This window comes from Bombus huntii, chromosome 7 (assembly GCF_024542735.1).
Source record: "Bombus huntii isolate Logan2020A chromosome 7, iyBomHunt1.1, whole genome shotgun sequence".
In the NCBI taxonomy this organism is placed as follows: domain Eukaryota; kingdom Metazoa; phylum Arthropoda; class Insecta; order Hymenoptera; family Apidae; genus Bombus; species Bombus huntii.
Genome location: NC_066244.1, coordinates 8177905 through 8200491, shown reverse-complemented (window position 1 = coordinate 8200491; position 22587 = coordinate 8177905). Strand labels below are relative to the sequence as shown.

The 22587-nt window shown below is 37.2% G+C and overlaps 2 protein-coding genes across 5 annotated transcripts; one reads left to right on the top strand and one right to left on the bottom strand.

Annotated features, from left to right (window-relative positions):
• Positions 1–2522: 2522 nt before the first annotated feature.
• Positions 2523–7505, bottom strand: LOC126867969 (uncharacterized). Its single transcript, XM_050623064.1, has 15 exons — positions 7413–7505; positions 6437–6853; positions 6115–6268; positions 5935–6028; positions 5488–5624; positions 5277–5417; positions 5116–5189; positions 4919–5039; positions 4107–4274; positions 3819–4039; positions 3580–3745; positions 3364–3500; positions 3071–3287; positions 2804–2997; positions 2523–2701 (listed from the first exon to the last, which is right to left on the bottom strand). The coding sequence occupies exons 2-15, from the start codon at positions 6511–6513 to the stop codon at positions 2611–2613; spliced, it is 1992 nt and encodes a 663-aa protein (XP_050479021.1). The 5' UTR covers positions 6514–6853; positions 7413–7505; the 3' UTR covers positions 2523–2610.
• A 215-nt stretch (positions 7506–7720) lies between these two features.
• Positions 7721–22568, top strand: LOC126867970 (sialin). Of its 4 annotated transcripts, none has more exons than XM_050623065.1 (12): positions 7721–7959; positions 13772–13840; positions 14430–14488; positions 14670–14881; positions 16232–16468; positions 16617–16701; positions 18857–19077; positions 19297–19446; positions 19519–19651; positions 19737–19892; positions 19972–20057; positions 20354–22568. In XM_050623065.1, exons 2-12 carry the CDS (start codon positions 13797–13799, stop codon positions 20576–20578), a joined length of 1608 nt encoding a protein of 535 aa, XP_050479022.1. In that variant the 5' UTR covers positions 7721–7959; positions 13772–13796; the 3' UTR covers positions 20579–22568. The 4 variants fall into 4 exon arrangements, with proteins under 4 accessions (XP_050479022.1, XP_050479024.1, XP_050479023.1 ...); XM_050623066.1 differs by lacking the exon at positions 7721–7959 and adding an exon at positions 9800–11130; XM_050623067.1 differs by lacking the exon at positions 14430–14488 and having other exon boundaries at positions 7722–7959.
• Positions 22569–22587: the final 19 nt, after the last annotated feature.

Genomic DNA, 22587 nt, shown 5'->3' with positions numbered 1-22587 from the left:
TAATGAACAGAAACGAGACGGAGATAATACGCGAGGAAAATGCCGGCTGATTAAATTTAAAGATTCCCCAAGGGTGGCGTGGGAACTTTCGATTTGCATGTTGATTGACAAACGCAGTCTCTCGTTGGCCTCGTGATGGATCTGCACGGGTTGTGGTGACAGTTCCAGCAGCACCGTTTGGCCATGGATTGATGGAATTATCGATAAAAACGACAAAGACCGAAAGAGCAATCCCTGCCTTCTGCCTTCTGTATCGTTAAAAGTAAGAAAGTCGAATTGATTCCGGTTATTCGGCGATTTAATCAGACGTCTCTTAATGAAAGGGGAATACGATGTCAACGGGAATGAATGGGTAAAGTGATTGAAAACTTCAATGTCACATAACTTCAAACAATCTTATAATTATAAGAGTTGGTAGTAATTTAATTGTTCCTTTCAGTAACGTTAATTTCCGCGTAATTAAAACCTAAATACGGTCGAGTTGCATCTTTATTTTCATTCTATTTGCACTTCGTTGCCACTTTATCGAATTACGATGTTGTCGAGTAGAAGAATCAAATGGCAGGTTCGTTTCACGTGGCAACGAACTCGAAACAAACCGATAACCAACAACCAAAACGAAAAGCAATGGTTTTCGAGTCATGTTTCACCTCGATCGTTCCTCATTTCAACCTTAGCAGATAGGTCTCACTTAACCTGCTTATCTCTGACCGAGTCCATTGCGAAATGTAATGTATCTATGTTTCTTTGAACGTGCACTACCTGCCGTTGGTCAAGTAAATCGAGCGTAACGTAACGCCCTGAGTTTTTACGTGGGTCGTTATCTCTCTGGCATTTACCCCACGAGACTATCGCCCTTTTTTCGGCGTCACCAGGAAGGAAAGGGGAGAGTAAAGAAGTCTCAATCGTACGAAATGAGCGGAACGTTTAAAGAGTGATTCTTGGTCTGCTGTGTCTGTAGGCTACTATCGACGTGTACTTGGAAGAAACGGCACGCTTCTACAGCTTTAATCTTTGCTGAAGACAAGTGGTAGCCGATGAACTCTTTCCCGCTGCTCTGGTCGCAACTGGTAATCGTGACTTTCCGGAAGACTGCCGCGTTATCGCCTGGTAAAATACGAGGAACGACTGGAGTCATTGGTCAGAAGTTCTTCTTATCGTGAACATGTCGATGTTAAATATTCGGATATAAGACGATCCACGACACCTTATGAATTTTGATACAAATAAAATAAAGAAATAAATTATTTTTAAAATAAATAGGCCAGATATTCTAAAAATAAATGCGCCAATCATTCTAGAAATAAATGGGCCAATAATTCTAAAAAGCAAGAATTTTAACACTGAAAAAATTGTGCAAAGGAAGCTGCAATAGGAATTTCCTGGAAACGTTGAAGGCTTATCTTTTCGGCGCAAAGAACAACTTCTAAAGTAGTAGGGAATTCGTCGTTGTCTCAGAGCAACGTTTCGCCTTCCAACCTTTTTGTAACGATTCAACTTTCGTCAGGCACAGTTTGCGTGGTTGAGTAACGAGTGGAAATTCTCTGGCACGATGAAACGCATGGAAAAGTTTGCAACGGCATCGCTGAATATTCCATTATCGGCACGCAAAGCTCGAAACGTTTCTAGAGTAGGAAACCATCGATATTTCTAGAGATTCGGATCTTGAAAACGAGTAATGAGACATCAACGTCACGAACAGTCGACAGCTTCTTTAAAAGTCTATGTTGCGAATCATGGTATAGCTTCACTTATTCACATTAACCATCAGCGAAAGCTCAAGGAATTCGCAATTAAATTTCTAAAAGTAGCTTTGTAAAAAGCGTCTTGATATTAAGCTTTGAAGCGAAGCTACGTTGAATTTTCTCTCCCTCCTTAATATTTCTACAAATTCCGCGTCATTAATCTCACTGTTTACTTAATTTAAAATTTAGAAAATTTATTATCTAATCTATCCCTAAAACGTTATCTTTTCTATCGCCTGTAGAAGCCTGGATCGATAAGAGTGAATTATCATCCTGAAGATCATAAATTTACATTGTAGCGTTATGAAAGATAAGCGTCTGAGGTTCCATTATTGTAAAGGTATGTACCTAGCATCTCAGGAAGGTACATGTACACTTAAGTACATGACCAATAGGCTAAGCATAAATCAACGATCCTCCAAGACATGAGAAGACTAGTGTTCTGAAATTAATTGCTATACGCTAGTGCATCACCTTGTATTTATAGTCGTATATTTATGACACTGTTTTCAGGTGATAAATATTGATAAAGCAAACAATAATGCATTGACTAAGTACAGGACATAACATTGTATGAAACTTCATGTTTCACGTTCTGAAATACCGATCATGAGAAGAATGAGAGTATTTCTTACGCCCTCTGCGATTTACTACGGCGAATATAGGAATTATATCACATTATATCAATATCCAGCAATGGTAAAATGCCGTAAGATTCTTTTATCAACCATTGTAAACTAAGATCTCGCAACTTTACTTATCATGCAACGATAAAAATCGATTTTCCTACATTATATTTTCTACAAACTTAATATTTTTACAATATTTTTTCCTTTTAAACGATACAAATATAAAAGTTGCAAATTCAATCGTTCACTAAATGCAAAACGCTGTCTCTAGTGATGCCGATTTCCCTTAAAGTTGTCCCTAGATGATCCAATCTTCTCGGTGAATAACTGAGAATATAAAAATATAAATAAACATATATATATATTCTGAAATTAAGAATTCTCGAAGGGAATAAAATTCTAGGACGAAAATGCTGGACAAATCTTTACCCGCTGAGAACAATTTTATATCCTCGAGGGACAGTTCTTGCCATGGTTCTATCTAACAATTGATAAAGTCGAGCTATCGGTTCGTCGGCAGACACGTGTACCAGATAAACAGTACCGCCGTTCAAAGACCTGACTTTCAATCGGAATTCGCCTGGTTTTCCAGACGGTTCATTGATCTGATGCAGAATAGGAGGCTGAAAGGATTAAAAATCCATCAGAAAGATTTACTATTTTAGTCACCCGATTACAAAAGAATTATATTCTTACTGCATTCCTTCCTGCATTCTTCCTAACTGGTGCAGCAGACCTTGGAGCACGTTGATTTTTTCTAGCCGTACTTTGCTGATGCACTTGAGAAAGCGAAAATTGCGAAGTATCGGCGTTCACCTTCGGTACTGACCTTGACGTAATGGAAAATCGGGAGTTTGGTAGGCTGGCGGATCTTGATCGTTGCCTGAGAATCTCATCCGCGTTATCCAATCGACTAAATGAAAGATAACGTTGTAAAAATAGACTGATATCGATCAAAGTTATTACATGATTTAGCAATTAATTTTTACTTTGGCGATAATTTAGACGCTCTATCGGTGGAACTGTGATAACATCTACCAGAGCTTGGAAATCTCATAATACCTTTGGATTTTAAAGGGATCTCCCGAGCCGAGGTATCGAAGTCTCCATTTTTAGACGTGTCACGCTTACGAAATAAAATTGTAAGTGAACCTTATGAACGTAGGAGGTTCGTTGATTCGTGAAAGAAATTCATGAAAAATTACTTTTTCTCTTCGAGTCGATTTCTTTTCGCCCAAACCGAGCTCCGCGTTAATGTGCGACTGTAAATGAGTGTCGGAGCAAATATTGTTGTGAGATGCCAATATTTGGGAACGAAGAACATACATCTCTAAGGGAGGAGCTTCTGAGGGAGTTTTTGGTTTCATGGATCTATCAACGAGTTTTCTATACAATCGTAAATCAATAGAAGATTATATATTTAGATTTAACCGAATCTTTCTACCTTGCTGTGGCAGGCGTCAGTTCCCTAAAAAGATCAAAATTATATAGACTATCCTTCTCTCTCGTAAAGGTACCACGACGAGCCGACTTCTGATTATTAGGAAATCTACGAGTGGAAGGTCTAGACGACATCGATGTATTATCAGCCAATTCTTTTCCCAATCGATAACCTTGGCCAGGAAAATCGGAGTTCAAGAATACTTGATTTCTCTGATCCTCTACCTAACAGAATACTCCTCAAAGTAACGCATTCCTTTTTTCTCAATAGAAATTAAAATTGAAATTTCACCTTGAATGGTACACCCTCTGGATAAGTTTCTTGCAACTCAGAAGGGAAATAGCCGTCCAAGATATCTCGTAGAAACGATATCGCGGTTGGATCGTTGTAGGATCGTAATGGGCCATCTTGAACTATCATTCCATTTTTGTAGAATTTTAATGACATGCAAGATGCGGTCTTTAAATAATTAAGAGACATATTATATTATTAAACTCCATCTTGATAATACACGTTATATGTATTTAATTCTTAAATTATCACCAGAAAAACAAACGCTAAGAAATCGCGACTGACTCATAACAGCTGCAAGCCAGAATTGCACCGTAATTATTTACCGAGCTCGTAACTCATATTCGATATTGTTATTCGCACAGGTAACCGGTTTTATCGATTAACATCAGCTTTCTGTGTTACATTAGAATATGTATAGTTTACATCCGGACCAAAGAATCGACGGTGAAAATTGATACCGACGTTACGAGTGCAAATATCGATGTAACATGCCTATTAGCGTCTCACAGAATGTTTAAAGGGAAAAACGATCACGTAACCCTGTTTTATGAGAACATGTAATATAAAACAGGATAGGAATTCATCTATCCTACCATTCCTGGCAAATTATATAAATATCTAGAATATACGTGTATGTACGTGTATATATATATACCTTCTTGTTTTATACTTTATAAATTGTGGGAACTTCAAAAATACAAGATAGGAAAAAAATAGAATTCAAGGAAGATTCACGTTTAACTCGTCGTAAATTATTTTATACAAGATAAATATTGCTGTGTGAAAATACTGCATAAATAAATATTTACTTTGAAGGTGGCCCCGTTTCCTCTTTCGTTATGCTGCACGTGAACTTCACCCTTCCCAGCGGCCAGGTTCAGCTGGTCAATATTCGCGATAATCTGCTCGTAACAAGTCTCGATGGTGTTGCTAAAAGGCACGGCTAACTGATCATTAATTCGATCGGGTGCCGATCGCTTGAAATAGTAACGTATACTCGATTTACTTGGCTATCGTTTCAGGATGCTTCGAACCGTTTGTATTGCCGACCCAGACCAGACCATAATCGGCCAAGAATTTCTGTACGAGAATGAAAACACGATGACGTTGAAAGAAATAAGAACGCAACTCTGACAATAAAATGTTTTACGTGCACATATAATTAACCTCCATCTCGTAAATTCTTTGTTCGAGCATTAAACATCTTCTGTAGAGATATTCCGAATGATCGGCTTGCACGCGCCGCTGCTGCTGTTCCTTCTTTCGTAGTGTTTCTTGATTCTTGCTCTTTGTCTCCCACTCCTTGACCTGTAACAATTCGTAAATCGTCATGAAAATGAAAGGACGACAACAACGAATAAAGGAAACAGTGAAGAACCTTCCGTTTCAATCGGGAAATTTCCTGGTCCTTTAACTTTATTTGCTCTTCGCTTCTCTTTAAGTTAGACTGCACCTTCTGCACCTGATTTTCGACCTTGTATAACTGCTTCGTTAATGTATCGATGAATTCGCTCTCTGGGACAATTAGTTTCTACGGTTAGTCAAAAGTTAGAAACATTCGACCTCGAAGCTAGAAACTTGTTTCTATCTTCGACAGGTTAGCAATGACGCGTCAATAACGAATGTCTGCGGATCAGGATAGAATTTCCGATCGCAATCGCCGATTTCCACGACCAATTAAGTTTTTAATTAATCCAACAAAGAGCACGTGATTAGATGAATGAATACGATGATACACGCAACCAGTCACATGTCAACGCCAAACGAGACCAGCGTTTTTATTCTCCTCGCGTGTATTTAATTATCTCTGTTTGTAACAAATTACCTTCTTGAATTACGGAGTTTTCCGGTACGTAGATGTTCGTTGGTCTAGCGTGACAATTCCAAAATTTTCTGCCACTGAATGCTGTGTTGGAGGTCTAAAATGACGCGTAAAATAGGCCAGGGAAATTAAAGTTGCACGATGCGATTGAATAATGAAGGATATCGATGGTTGTGTAATTACCGTTCTATCGATTCTTCTGTTGATATGATTAATGTCTTTCTGACGATCCCTAGACGCCAGGATACTTGCGTTTTCTAACGACGCACTCTGCAGTCGATCTATACATTCATCGTCGTCGACTATGTAAGTTGCGGTCGAGGGAATTCGTTTTAGCCTACAAATAGGTAATGAAAATGTAAAGACTTAACCTAGTAGAGGTTTTTGTCTGCTCGTTAAAATTATATTTATATCGCGTTAGAATTTTTCTTCTTCGATAAAAGACGGGAATATCATGAAGCATATTTCTTTAACTACGTTCGTAATTGTACAATGTTGAAAATACTTGTGATGCGAAGTAGTAGTCGGAGAGCACTTTGCAGGTTTTTTTCGTGGATGGGCGAAATTGTTCGATTGGCTCATCGTGTATGTGACGACATTTAGAACGAGTTTGTCATCATTCACATTGGAAATTTTTATATCGAATTTTCCGAAAGCGATTTCGGATGTTGTATTTAAAGTACACGAGGTGCAGGGAGGGATCGATCGTGAACTCCGCGGTTGGTGACAGTTTATGATCGAACGAACGATCGATGTGAAGTTAACGTCAACCACTGAAGCGTATCTACCACACACTTTGAATATTTTATTACTGCAAAATTCAGTACGCTGGATGACCTCGTTCGGGGAATTTTAATTAATGGTAATGATTATAGTTTATGTGGAATAAAAATCCCTGGAATCCGCCATTAGAAAATACAGGCTGTAAAACAGGAAAAACACAGAACTCTCGATTAGTCAAGGTGAATCGATCAGTCGATAAATCTTCTGAAATAGTTCGAAGCAGTGAAAGTACGAGACCTTCGTGTCAAACAGACTTTGACCTATTTAATGTAAATATACGAATAATTAATTCATTTCTGTGTGAACAAAGAAAAATTCATTATCATAACACTATTATAGTTTTTTGGTGAATTCATTAGCGTACAAAAGATTGCACAATACAAGTAAACATTTATTCTCACAGTTGTTCCACATTACATAGCATAAATTTTTGCAATATCATATCGAGTGTTAACTGTCTTAACTACACTTTCTATTATCTATCAACTATTTCTATTAATTACTTATATCTAAAATTTAAAGTCAAACTTTAAAAAATTGTTATTAAGTTTCATTTTACCCTAACGCTTTTCCACATTAACACATTCGCTACTAGCAACTGTATAGAAATATTAAGGTAGGAAATCGTAAGATAAGAATTTGGATAATTTGTTTTCAATTATCATGCTTCGTATCGCTTATTATTATTAATTCAATACCTTTTTCCCCTCCTTTTCTTTGAGTTATTAATACCCAGTCATAATTTAAGCACGAAAGAAATATTACGTCATCGATCGTTAGATGACAGAATGAAATTTCATTTTCAACCTTGTTCGCTCAAACACCTCCGCATCTACGTCATTCGGGCACAAAATCGATGATGGACGTTTCGTGATTCGATTTGGAGCAATAATAGCAAAGAAGAGAACACAGCGCCGTGTGACGACGACGCAACGGTTTCAAATCGATCGCTGCGCGAGCGTATTCGCGCCTGCGTCACGTGATCATTACGCCTCGGTACAACGAGCCTTCCAGAAACGCCGTATCGTTGTCATCGTGATTCTATGCTGTGTAGGTGAACGTGTGTTTCGTGTGTTCCGTTCGAATGTCAGTTCCAAGTTCTTGTGTTCACGATCTCTTCTGCCACCAAAGAAATGTTGGTGAATGCGTGAAGCTTGGCGGAACGTCCGCTCTCGGTTAAAAATGTGAATCAGAACGAGGACCGCGGAACTCAACAACTCTTGGCCGGAAGTAAACCTGACCGGGGTGAGTTACTATCACGATCGATTATTTTCTTTCCCCTATTCTCCTTTCTGACTACGAAGGCCACGGCCACGTGCCGCATCCGTTCCGAGAACACCGTTCTCGTACGGACATAACCTCGAAATCACGGGCAAGCGTCAATACGACGAGGTTAGAATCCGCCGAACTATTGACACAGTAGTTATATTTCGAGAACTTTTATTTATATCAAACGATTAGTAGATGAAACGAAATTAGTTCCATGGTCGTCGATATCTTGGATGATGTAACCTGCGGCACCTTCGTAACAGACTAATTACGTGTCAATCGTCTTATGACTGCTGCGTTGATTATTGAGATTACCGGTCTTGCTATATACATATTCTCGATATTCTCGAATGTTTCAGTACCTATAAATTGTTCATTATGTACGTATGTATGTTATTGAAGCATAGGTGTTTATTTATAACTAGACAGAATGTTCCACAATCTTAATCCCAGTTTGTATACATTTATAATTCCTAATCCTTCATTTTTTTTGCAGCATGAAATCCCTTACGTCAGTTACAGGAACGAGATAACTGTGTGTGAAATTAACTAGGCAAGAGAATTTGAAGATCGTGTTCCTGTAATGTTTCAATAATACAAGCTCCATGTTGCATGTGTGCGTGTTTACTTTCCGTCACTTAGATAAGCAAATAGACATGTTGCTTTCTGGAAACCGATAAATCGGAGAATTGAGGTCAGTCAATAATGTCACGAGAACTAGTCACATGTCTAATTTGATGCCGCGCCGGCCGGTTCAAGAATTTCCATGGAGCGAATTGTGCGACCCGTCTTACTCATACAGCTTAATAGGGTCAACTAAGAAATAATTAAGCTTAATGCGACCGAGAACAAACTTTAGCGTATAAATATTTCTTCCTCCTCGTGCAATAATCGGGTTTGGTTTTCAAACAGATATTTAATTGATGAAGTTGAGGAACAATCCTATCTTTTTCCCTCTTCACGCTTTTTTATTATCAATAATTTTTTACAGTTGCTTTTTTATTGCGACAGATTTTGTTAGTTATGAAGCGCTGTGTTTCTAAAGCTTCTATTGATCCAGATCAATTATGGAAAACAGAAATATGTTAATAGAAGATAGAAAAGTTTTAAGGATAACGTGCAGCTATAGACTTAGTGAAAATAAATATTATTGTTACATCAACGAATATTTACACAAACACCCTTACTATGTAGTGCTGGATAATAAATATATTACAGCATCTATAAAATGCTAACAGTGCATTTCTTATTAACCGTATGTCGTTTGGCGATTATAATCGATTTCTGCATAAAGTTTCTGATGACATGGCGTATATGAAATGAAACATCGAGTGACACCTGTTGTACATAATGATCTATCCAACGCAGAAAGCAAACGAATAGCACGCCTTCCACGTAGTCGGTTGGTTAGTTAATCGATCGGCGAAAATTGACCCGCTCCATAGTGACGACCTTGCGATTTCACGAACACCGCTCGTGGCGTTCAAGTATGGCCGAAAAAGAACATTTTTCATCGGAATCATGTCGATATCTCGAAAAATTCAACGGTCGTGTTCCCTCCTTTTTCTTATGTTATCGTACCATTGATAACTTATTAGGAAACAGAATAAGTTTTATATATCAAATATTTGAAAAGGTTCTGTCATAGTATAAATATATATATATATATATATATATATATATATATATATATATATATATATACGCATATTACATAATCGTAACGTTTCCTAATGCTTGATCTACGCCTCTACCCTTTTACCTTCATTTTCAACATTGTTATTTTTCAAGCATTTCCATACCGGAAGACTCATGCATGCAAAATACATTTGAACAAAATCACATTCTCTTCGCTTTGTTAATCGCGTGTTTAGTTCATGCGCATTGCCACAATACATACGGGCCTTTCAATTTCAAATTGTTCCAGTTCGAAAGCGAAACACGTGTTCGTTTTACAAAATTAGGAACGGTCGCTGCGACGAAGGCATGGATACAATTCTATGTCAAACAAACTGATTTACTGACTACTCTCTTCATGTTTCATATATACTAACTACCTTCTTTATACTTTACGAGTGTAATTTCGACCAATCGCGGTCGACCATTTCTATCGTGCGTTATTGTACGTCTAGTGATTCTCTAAACGCAAAAGGACTCGGGACAAGATCGGCCCCACGATGCGCGAGTGGCGACAAATTTCATCAAGTTTCATAATGAAAAGTAATAAGTAGCTGGAATGGTCGCATGGTTCGCCTTCAAACTCCAATTAACACCTATTGTTCTTTGTCGTATTGGACATTGTTTACTTGATCGCGTTGATACGACATCCGGGCAGGGAGGAGCATCTCAACGCTATTCCACTTTGTAACAGTCGAGCTATCATAACATAAAATGTCATCGTTATTGTCAGGTTTCCTCGCTCGCGGTGAGCTTGCAATCCTTGCGGACTTCCTACCCGACAGACAGTCGATTAAAACGAAGCGGTGGTGGGGCCTGGAAGATAGTCAATGCCTCGTGGTCTGGTCGCCTTTCAGTGTCGGCTGTTCTTCTCGTCCGGGATGATTCCTTCGACTCTTTCGTAGTTTCTCTGCTTCTTGACGTCTCTAGTTTCTGTGTTTGTTGACGTCTCTAGTTTTTCTGCTTCTTGTCGCCAGTCATCGAGTATTGTGATTCGTATTTATCAGTCGGAGACTTTCTTTAGTTTTGTTTCGACCTGAGTCTTCGAACTGTAACTCGTAACCTCTATTGTTTCGCGTGTATTCTATTGTACTGAGTATTTATTATCGTTGCGTAGATTTGCGTATTTCATCGCCAAGAATAGAATCTACGATAAAAATTTTAATTGGATAATCTTCAAACTTATTACATTTTGATTCGTTCAATAATCTGTTAGATTATTTTACTTGAGCAATGAGAGTGGGCAAATTGATAGTGTTGATTTATTTGCGCTCGCCTTCGTATCATTTGTAGTAAGAGGTGAACCATTTAAAAGCATAAACGTTGCTGTGGAAAGTATAGGTGTGCTCGTGGCACCGAACTCATTACTTCTTTGGAAGTTGATCCGGGATTTATCGTTTCGGTGTAAATACTGTCGACAAGAGCGGACATTGATCAAGAAGACTTGAATTGGCCACGTGTTTCGACGCTGTAAGTAGCCTGTCTCTCGGTTCATCGAAGAATTAATATGAATTTAATTTCGCGATTAAAAATTCACTGTAGTTTATAATAGAAATAATTATTTCTTATTTCTATAATAAAAATAATTAAGAAATAAATTACAGTGAATTTAGAATCGCGAAGTAGAAATAATTTATTTGTTTAGGTAATAATTAATTTACTTTATATGTGATTGATATAATTTATAATAGAAAGCTGTGTTAATCCGATTTGCGTCGCATTTGTGCTCATTGCTTGGTTCCCTAAAGAATAAACGTAGTAAAATATAGCCTGTATCCACCTGGAGGAAATTTACTTTTACAAATGTACGATTATAAATCGATTGAATAATTTCTGAGATTACCTCAAACACAGACATACTTACGTACAGGTACAAATATTTACATTTTATATTATTAATATAGACCTGTAATCGAATTAGATTACGATGGACGCGATTACGTATCTGTTTATTCAGTATTCCGTTCGATTTCCTTTAATATTCTTTTATTTTTCGCAGACAGATGTCGTGAAAACTGGAAACAATTTCTACGAATAGCAAAGTTTTGTTTGATTAAATTTGCAAATTTTTTCGCTTCATCACTATCCTGCTTCGAGATGCCGGAGTCTCATGAATTTTTCAAATCAACTAGCCAAGTGATGTTATTTCAGCAGTTTTGACACAAAGATAATACAATATCAGAAGGAACCGCGATTAAGATTTTGATGACATTGCTTATTCACAGCTGTAGATAATTTAAAAAAACAAATATTTCATTTCGTCTACATCTGTATTTCACATAAAAGCAACTCTTAAAATTATAACCTGAATGTAAATTGAATATGATAAACAGTCCAGCTAGAAATTCAAAGAACTATTCGCATTAATTAATCGTAACTCAAGACGTAGAAATGATCCACGCGATACAGGTTGATTCGATATCCAAGTTGCATGCTATATCGTGGATTGTCCCACCGTGAAGCACAAAACATCGTGATAATATGTAACGAAGGATTGTTGTCAATAATACTCGATTGTGTAATATCAATAGAAGAGCAGAACCCATGCAAAAGTAGATAACAGGACTATGTCACTCGAGCATGTGTTATTAGGCACTCTGTATGGGAACAAAGATATTATGAAAACTCGTCGCGATTTCAATACTGTAGCTTATTACGTACGAGTATACTTCCTGTGAGAATGCACTTGTGGAATGAATCACATGCGGGAATCTGATCGCTGAGAAAGGCACAAAAAATATACGACATTAAATGTTATTGCTTTCATTCTTTTCTAGTAAGCCGAGCTAGTCGTGAACAAATAATGAATCACTGTGCTTGTGAATTAATCAAAAGATATATCGTTATCGAAGAAATTATGCTAACATAGTAGTCAGTAATATATTTATAATAGTTTAGTTATTATATATACATAATATACTTCTTGTTAGTCAACTAATATATTTCATATAGTTGTCTTCAATTATTCTTTAATGCGATTTCAATTAAAATCGTTTCATCGTAAACAAGCTAAGTGCGAGGATGCTATGTACACGATTGTTACATAGTCATTACAGAAAGCGCAATACAATTTGAGAAAACGTTCCCAGGAACACTGCGGCAACGTTTCCTCGAAAAGAATATTTCAACGCGGTTGGCCAATGCATAAGCTTTTCTGCCTTGTCTAGCGGTTCAACCTTCGATAATTCGCGAGGGCGGTGGATCTTGAATAGCGTTCGTCGGATGCCGCGTATATGAGCTTCGTGTCGGAATTTCATCGTGCCCTAACAAGCACACTATTAAATTCTGAACGTTTCATTCCTTATCGATCCCATTTCTCTAATAAGGACGCGTGACATAAACTAGTCAAGAAAACTAATCGTTACGTAAAAAAAAGGCGAAAACGGGCTTCGTTTGTCATCTTACATATGTTTTGCAAAATACCATTTCCATATTCATTTTGTGTCGTATCTATTTTTATCTGAAAGAAAGATAAATAGAGACAAAAAAATAAACGCATATTGTTACCAGGGAACATTGAAGCAATAATCGCGAAGTTAATTAGAACCAGTAACTGCCACTATGTACAGCGTTTATATAATTGCAGTCGAATTATGTATAATTGTTATGCGAATGGGACAAGGAATCTTGATGAATGTATAATCGTGAGGAAGTTACATAAAAATGTAATAAATCTTTATAGATCGATGCGTTGCGTGAAATTGCTATATCATTGTATCGTGATCGATGTAAAAGTGCGTAGATAAACGATTGCACAGTTTCACGTGAATCGATTATGTACGTTAATCGGTTAATAGACATTCTGATTGTGGTATGATAATGACGATATAGATAGAATGAATATAATGCCTAAATACCTAATTATGCCTATAATTGCCTAATAATGCCTAATTTAGCCGTAGTGTAATGATGTCTATTAATTCTTATTAACGTTTCGGTGATCTACCACTGCATAATTCTTTCTAACAACCGCCCAGGCGCTATTAACGTATAATATAATTTGATTAAGATCTAATTTATCTAGACATCAGGAGATAGCTTTGATTGATCTTTAATTAATCTCATAAATATCTACGATTTAATTTTTTCACGTTCTTTTTCTGAATCGCAGGTGTTCCACGACCAGATACTTTTCAATGGAACAGCTATCAACCGGCATAAAGATGGAAGACTCACAAAGGTAAGAATGCTAATTTTTTTACTCGTCGATGCAACAGAATAGCTCGTGGTTGATTGTAACATCGAGTCGATGAGTACGACACTGTAATTGTTAATCATTAAATATCCACTGTCATTAAACTGGATTGTTTGCCGCGAGTCGTGTATCTTTACGTCACACGAACAATAGCATAGAGAGAAAGGACGAATCTGAAGACCGAGTCTATTTTAAGAGCGAAGAATAAGTAAATTCGGACGGCCACCTGTCAGACACGCCGACTGAGAAAATATTTTCCTCTTTCGATTCACTTTGATCAATTTTCTTGGACTGGTATTTTTGCATGGACAGAAACGTCTCTTTAACACGATTCCGAGTATCCAAAAAGTGCGACAAAGAAACGAATGAAGGAACAGCTCCCTTCGCTAGGATGTCTCGTTGTCGACAATCTGAATCTACTCTTTTTTTTTCGATCCCATTTGGCATATAACCGTCGACGTCGAGACATTTCTTTCTTTTCTTTTTTTTTTTTTTTGTCTCCTTCATTCGTTCTCTATAACTCAATTGATTCCTTGGTTTCTATATAAAAATATCAATTGTATCTATTACGCAGATACGAAGATCATACCATATATAAGACACGATCACCCTGCAGCCTGCGAAAACTGAGAGGTAAAGGACTCTTCAAACTATCAAACGTAAAAAAAAAAGAAAAAAATAAAATTTTGTGAAATACAGTAGGAGTTTCGTGTGAAAAAAAATGTCGAATCGTTAGAAAAGGGGAAAGAGAGCATTTAAAAAGCTCGAGCTAGGGCGATGATACGTGGATCACAGAGCATGCTCGCGTTTCCAGACCTGGTGCCGGCACGGGTGGTGCTCTATATGCTGTCGTTCTCGGGATTCACGGTCTCGTTCATGATGAGGAACGATATCAACATCGCCATGGTGGCGATGGTGAAACCACCATCCACGACATCGGATACCAATGTTACGGTGACGTCCCAGTATTGTTACGTAACGCCGAGCACATCGTTCACCAACAACAGCACACCGATCAGACTTGAGGTAGTATCATTATGGATAAATGAGAAATCGTTTATCGTGTGGATTCTTGAGCCACTTGGCGCCACGCGAATGTCTTTTTAATTGCAAAATTAACGAGGCAAAGTCGAGGTCGTATGCGTCTATTACGAACGAGCATCGTTTCTTGAAATGTACCTTCAAAGAGAACAGTTACACACAAAAGAACTCCTACAATATTAAAATTTATAAAGTTCTTCATTTAGCTTTGTCATGTCGAATCTTCGAAACATCATACATATAATTATAATGTTGATTTTTTTTCTAAGAAGTCCATAGTTCGATAGATGCTTTGCTGTAATGGCGGCACGTAGCATGATTGCGTTACGTAGATCGCATCGATTACGATTGATCTTAACCAGGAGATTAGAAATGTTGTCCACGTAATATTACGTGGCCGATTCTATTCGCGAAAAGCGTCGAAGTTTTATTAAAAACAAAACTTAATTGTTTTTAAGCGGCAAATTCCACCTTCGAGTTGCAATCGACATGGTGATTAAAACTGATATCATGTTACGCTTACTATATATCGGATGTAATTAGACAGGTTGTTCACAAAGTATATACCTTTTTACGTAATCGTGATAATTTATCAAAGTTTATCAAATTCGGTGATAATTACAACCGATTGGCGCTGTCATTTACAAAATGAGTCAGTAAAAATGATCACCTTAAATAATTCATTACCTATTGGCTGTATACAAAAACTGTTCGAAATATGACGTAATGTATTCAAGAGGCCTGCTGAATTAAATATTGTTTATATATATATATGATCTAGCTGGATATTCTCTATAAAAAAGTATGAATCTATTTATACCAGAAAAGAAATTAATTTAGCATTCAATTAATTGCATTAATTTGACAAATTCAACGTATAAAAAACAAGGAAAGACGCGAAGCGGTATTCGTATTTTAACATTATCTTCGCTCTTCATACATTAAATTTGAGAAATTGTAATCAAAATATCTGGTAAACTAATGGCCTTTTGGTATAGATAGGTCTACAAACTTTCTTGTAGAGAATGTCCAACTGGATCGATTAAGGTTAAAACAAATATACGGTACCGTTTAAAAAATTGCAGGTTACCTTAATATCCCAAAAAACGTAAGATATTGAAAAATCAAACTATATTCACCCGATTAGGTCCATCGAATACAACGAATTTTATTTCAAACATTTCTTGATAAAGCCAATAGGTTACGAGTTATGTCAGGCGATCATTCTTACTGATTCACCCTATATAATGCCTAATCTCAGATGGAATTTTTTGCAGAAACAGTATTGAAAACTGTATTCATAAAATGAGAAACAGATATTATCTTTTTACGCAGGATCAAGGGGAATTTGATTGGAGTCCAACCATACAGTCAGCCATTAGTAGCTCATTCTACTGGTGTTATATCCTGTCACAAGTAGTCGGTGGCGTGTTGACGCAGTACTTTGGCACGAAGACAGTTTTTGGTGGTTCGCAGCTGATCACGGCGATCTGTAGTTTACTGATGCCCTCTGCAGCGGAAATTCATTATGGGGTTATGATCGCGCTGCGTAGTATACAGGGCATTGCTAGTGTAAGTCTCCTTTTACGATAAAAAAGAGAAATACATGGAGGTATAAAGAATCTTGCATGAAGATGAAATTCGATCGAAGATCGAAGATCGATGATCGATGTTCGGTGTTATTATGACCGTCCGAAACATGTTTATTACGTGTGTACAGGGACTCACGTGGCCTGCGATGTACGCCATCGTCGGACACTGGATTCCTCCAGTGGAACGGTCGCGTTTCATGTCTTCCTTCCAAGGTGAGTGCCATCGGCGCTAATAACCTTTCTTCTTGTGTATTGTAGCGAAATTTCAACACGCACGACGCCGGAATCACGCGGATCTAATAAATCCAATTTCAATTTCGTGTCTGTTCGTCGTTCTTTCTTTCTGTTTTTGCTTTCAACGATAATGCACTAATATGGTCTGACGCTTCTTTCAGAATACGAGAAGCGGAAGTTCGAATGAGAAACACATTTTATCCTGTTCGAAATGAAAAAAAAAAGAAAAAAAAAACACGAGAGAAATAAACGAAAGATTTTGTTCTTTTCAGTTAAAATTCACGGACCAACAGATATGCTTATGTGCGTGTCAGTCAAATTTTCTATTGAGCAATAAACGGTTCTTTCATTTTGTTGTCTGATTGCTTTTTAAGCTCCACGTGGTTGCATTCGCCGGACCGAGGTATACTCAACAGCAACCGCTCAACAGCATGAGAAAGGCCGAGTATACTTCCAGCTGGTTGAATCAGTCAGGCTCGGTGGCAACATGTTTTATGTACACGCTAATATTTCTCATCGTTATCCATTTTATTCTATGCTAGTTCTGCCGCCCCGGAGAATCTCGTACACGCCTCTATTCACGATCGAGCGATACAGTTATCATCCTTCTCACTCAAACTTTCCCGGAAACGATCGATAATGTTTTTTATGTAACGCAACGATATAACATATAGCGATGTTTCATGTCGTCTTCTTTATTTTTTCTTTCCGTTTGTTTTCATTCGCGTCTGAACGGCCTAGCCTTGGTGCGTGCAATATCTCTCTGCTGTTGTCGATTACACAAATCGCCCGTATGGAATGTCTTTTATTTTGCTGATCGCACGTAATATAATCATTATTTTTTGATTACGATTGATATAAGCGAGTTGACGTATCAGCAGAGGGACGGAAGATCATATTATTTTCCATGAAACACTGTACCATGTTAATAATCAAGGCTCGATTTCAGATAAATAAAATTATCTTGAAAGAAAATCAAGAGATCAAAACGATTCAGTTTCTATCGAATCTTGCACGATGAAAAGAATAATATTTCGCAAAATTTATTGTTACTCGATAGCATATATATTTCAAAATATGTTATTCAGGTGTGGATGAAACTGTGAAAGGACTGACTTTCCTCCTAATCTCGATGATCTTTTAATAGGTTGTGGAAATCGATATTTTGAACAATTTCTTCCAGTGTATATAAGCGCTGGGCTCGCTTGAATGACACGATCGTCAAACCGATGCTGACGCATATGCTGCCACGGACGCACAGTTACAGGCAGAATTCACTGTAGTGATATCGGTAGTTTTTTTGCAAATATCTCAAAAATTAAGAGAGTTCAGCGTTTAGATGTATAGGAAGAAGTTTCTCGGAATATCCATTTCTACAACGTATCTAAAAATCACTGAAATCGGAGGAAATCTTTCTACAGATTGATCCAGTACTGCGATAACATCAAAACCATCAAAGATAGATTTCAACAGTTAAGAATGCTCCTTGGATTCTTTTTTTTCTACAAACATTATATGTTTATTGAATAGCTTTCTGTAACCTTTTAAATAGTTTCTCGATTTACCAAAAAACTTGTTTAAGTTGTGTCACTTTTGAAGTACATACGTGTGCAAAATTTTAAATGAAATTAACACTCGGTCTTACCATTTGGTTCTTTTCATTCTGCAAAATTGGACAAATATACTTTCCTATTTTAAAGAAAAGAAACATAAATCTACGTGAACTTCCTTGGCATATCAATTCGACATACTATTGATCGTTCCAATGAATCGAAATGTTATTGAAAATATACAGTGAGAAGAATGTCGGTATAATATGCGTATATGCGATATCGCGTAGGTTCGTAGCACTTTGCACTTGGCTCTTGATATATTTTCAGGTATAGAAGTTTCATTGTCCCACTGTAGCCAGCATCGTCACGTGCGTTCATCCTCATCCCGTCATACTAAGTCTCTACTTGAATCGCTTTACAGGGTGAAACGCTGTATATGTATACGCCACCGCTGAAGAGCGATCGTCGCCACGCATGAATCGTACACGAGCCAAGGCGAAGCCATTCGACAAGCATCATGTTTCAGCTTCCTTCCGGGTCGTGGGGTGAGCTACTCCTAATATCTAGATATCTATATTCAGGGTTCAGCTTCGGCATTGGGATAACCTATCCACTGTGCGGATTCATCATCGCGCATTTTGGATGGAGAGCGGTCTTCTATACGACCGGCACCATCGGTACCGTCTGGTGCCTTTTCTGGTACTTCTTCGCCTTCGATACGCCAGCTGCGCATCCCAGAATATCTCAGCAGGAGCTACGATACATACAAGGCAGCGTAGTAAATCAAGTTCACGCAAGCGAGGTAAGTGGTTGTTTTCGCCACTGCGAAAAATTACTCTATTGGTTAAAAATTTGCTGTTATTTTTTCTACTGGACCTGCGATTAGTTTTTTTAATTTTGAAAAACTGAGCTTTCTCTAATTGTAAGCTTACATTTTTCAAAATTCGTTAAGTTAAACGTAGGTTCCATGCTAATGATTCCAAACTTTTGTTTAATTAAACGAATTTTTTATTATTCGAAGAGCATGCCGGTTCCGTGGAGTTTCATTCTCAGATCCTGGCCAGCATGGTCTATTGGGATTACCACATTCGGAAGGATATGGGTGCATTACATCTTCATTATATCTGGACCAATGTACATGAAGACAGTCCTAGGATTCAGCATCCAAGCGGTATGTTTAAAACGCTTTCTTCACACCTTGTTAAATATCATCTTCTTATTATGAATTTTGCTATTGTTTTAGAATGGAGTGCTGTCTGGTTTACCGTTTATCTGTAGCTACTTCAGCTCTGTTGCCTTCTGTTATATAGCTGACGTTCTCATGACGCGACAGATTTTGTCGTTGACGAATGTCAGGAAAGTTTTTACCGCCTTTTGTACGTATTCAATAAAGACCACTTCAAACTTCAAAAATTCTTGTTCACCACGAATCAATTAACACTGGAATTGTTTGTTCCGTAGCGCAAGTAATTCCCGGAATAATGTTAGTGTTGATCGGCTACCTGGGCTGCAACATTGTTCTCGTTTTAGTGGTGTGGTTCATAGCTGTTACTCTGATCACTGCTGCTTACGCAGGGGCGATGGCCAACATCGTCGATATCGCACCAAATTTTGCTGGTAAGTCACAAATTAAAAGTCAATCTTACGAATTATATCCTGTAAAACATCTCTTTATCGTATAACTTTTTGGTACCAGGTCCAGTATTAGCATTTGCACAGACAATTCACATGACCGCCAGTTTTTTATCTCCGATCGTGGCTGGTCTTCTCACAGAAAAAAGCGTAAGTGAACATTTTATTTTATTTCAAGTCCCGCTCCCTTTCATTCTTTCCATATAAATTTCCCTCGCGTAAGATGAATAATCGTATTTAGATTTTCTACATATTCCTGGATTGTCTTAACTCTTTCGCCTTCTAATAATCCACGAACTCTTCGTTCGTAAGCTTTCAATCTATACATTTATCATATACCTATAAAGAAATCACCTACTCATGAAGAGGTTAAGCCTAGTTTCCTCGCGCAATATCTGCAACAATTAGTCTCCGTATGGAAAAATAACAGAGAATTCTCTTCACAGCAAACTCTCGACGCTTGGAGGCAAGTGTTTGGGGTAACTGCATGCGTCGCATGTGGCACTTATATCGTATACCAGATTTTCGGTACGGGTGACATCCAAGCATGGAACTATCCCGACCAAAAGTATCCACAATCCATTCAAGAGGATTCTCAGCCTTTAAACGAATCACCGGAAAAGAACGGGAAAATTGTCAAATCCCGATCAAATACTTCTGAGGAAGCGTAACGTAATCGGCGTTCACTCGTTGAACAGAGAAAGAAAGCACGCGAGCTATGTTTCAGATTTTGAACAGCTATAAATATGTACTCTTTTGGTTGGTTCTTGAATGAGAGGCAATTTAAGATTATATACATATATAGGTACATACGTACGTATATATATGGGAAATATGTCTATTTTTTTCGTAATATTTCTGTATCTATGTAAATAGAATTGGTAGTTGGTCCGCATCGAGAGAGAAATGATATAGCACTCAGGGTAATATACGTTGTAATGTTTCAAAGAATATTTTTATGAAAATGTGTCGAATAATGCGCAAACGCTTCGGTTCTCCTCGCTCCTTCTTGCGTTTGACTTTACGGAAAGTTGTATGCCAGAGTGAAAGCACAAAAGCGATATGTCGATCCACATCAGCTTCAGTTCTCGCGGTCAGAAATGATCATTCTTTCTGCGCATCGTCTCTGTGATCAAATTTTTCCTTTGTATCCCACCTATCGGGTGAAATAGATCTCGTCCAAGCAACAGTTTCTAAAATCAAAACTGGCGAAAATGTAATATTCATTTGTCAGTCTCAAACTAAAATGTTTATATATAGAACAATAATTGAATTCAATTTGCAACTCTGAATTGAAGTTCTTGTGAACAGAAGACTGATGTTACTAGATTTTTTGATAATATACGAGCTTGCCTAATTGTTTGGAAACCGTTGCTCTTTACATTCGTACTTGTTGAAATAATTCTCTCTACTTGAGACTTGATGTTGACTTAACTGTGAAGTTCATAACTTTGATTTTCTTTTATCATAAAGAATATTATCACATGCTCTAGTGGATTTTACATCGTTCCGTCGTAAAATCGTTCAACTGTAATTAAGAAATTATCGTGATAAGTAATTTCGCTCTACAACTTTGCCGGTGATATTTTAGTAACCTGTTAGATATAAGGAAAGAAAATAAGCTGTTTCTAAAAATTTCTTGTAATTTGTACTTATGCAGTGTTCGCAGGAGCGTCACGAATGTTGAACGTTAGATACACCGTGGAATAAATGTAGTACAATGTGTAAAATGAAAAAAGGGAAGACAGAAGAAATTATATACACTATACTAATTGATGCCTTGCAATCAGTACACGGTTCTCGTTTCCTTTCATTAAATGAATTTAAAAATGGTACTTGCGTTCTACGATATGTTAGTTTCATCACTTTATATCACTTAACGTTTTACTAGTCACATTTCACTGAAAAAGTTTAACATTTAAAAAAATGGATATGTATTCAAACAAGGACAAAGAAAGGAAAAAATGCTATGTAAAAGAACAAATTTGTCGCGCTCTCTTTTAGCTTGATACTTAATGATTCCATTCGTGTAATGTATATCTTATTAAGGGACGATATTTTGCAAGTATTGTAATTTTAATTACTTTTATATTGGTGTCGTTTAGATTACGATGAGCCATACTTCTTTCTTTCTTATTTATAAGTACATTAAGTTAAACACGAGTACTTAATCTGTAGGGAACGAGTAATTAAAAAATACATATTACATACTTTGCGCAAAATTTAAAGATTATATATTGCGCAGAAACATAAAATGAAAGCGGCCCCTCGTATTAATACGTGTACAAAATGAACACGAACTACACGCGTAGAAAAACAGCCGCTTTATCTTCTATTTGAGAAGTGAGTAACCTACGTATACGTTTTCGTGTTTCTCGTGTGCTATTGGCGCGATCGGAAATTGTAATTCCAGAATTGTTTGTAATTTAAAGTTGAGTCGACACACTGTCCGCATGAAACACAGCATGCATAAAATCTCGATAATTTTGGTCTTCAAAAGTTTTGATAATATCGATGGACCATGAGCGTCTTTTTTTTAAGCAAATCACATGTTATTTTGTAAGCAGATCAATCGATCGCCACGAAATTCATGGCACGAATTATTGATACAGATATAAAAATAAATGATAAAAATATATGATTACATATAATTTCAGTAAACATCGCATTCTTAATTGTG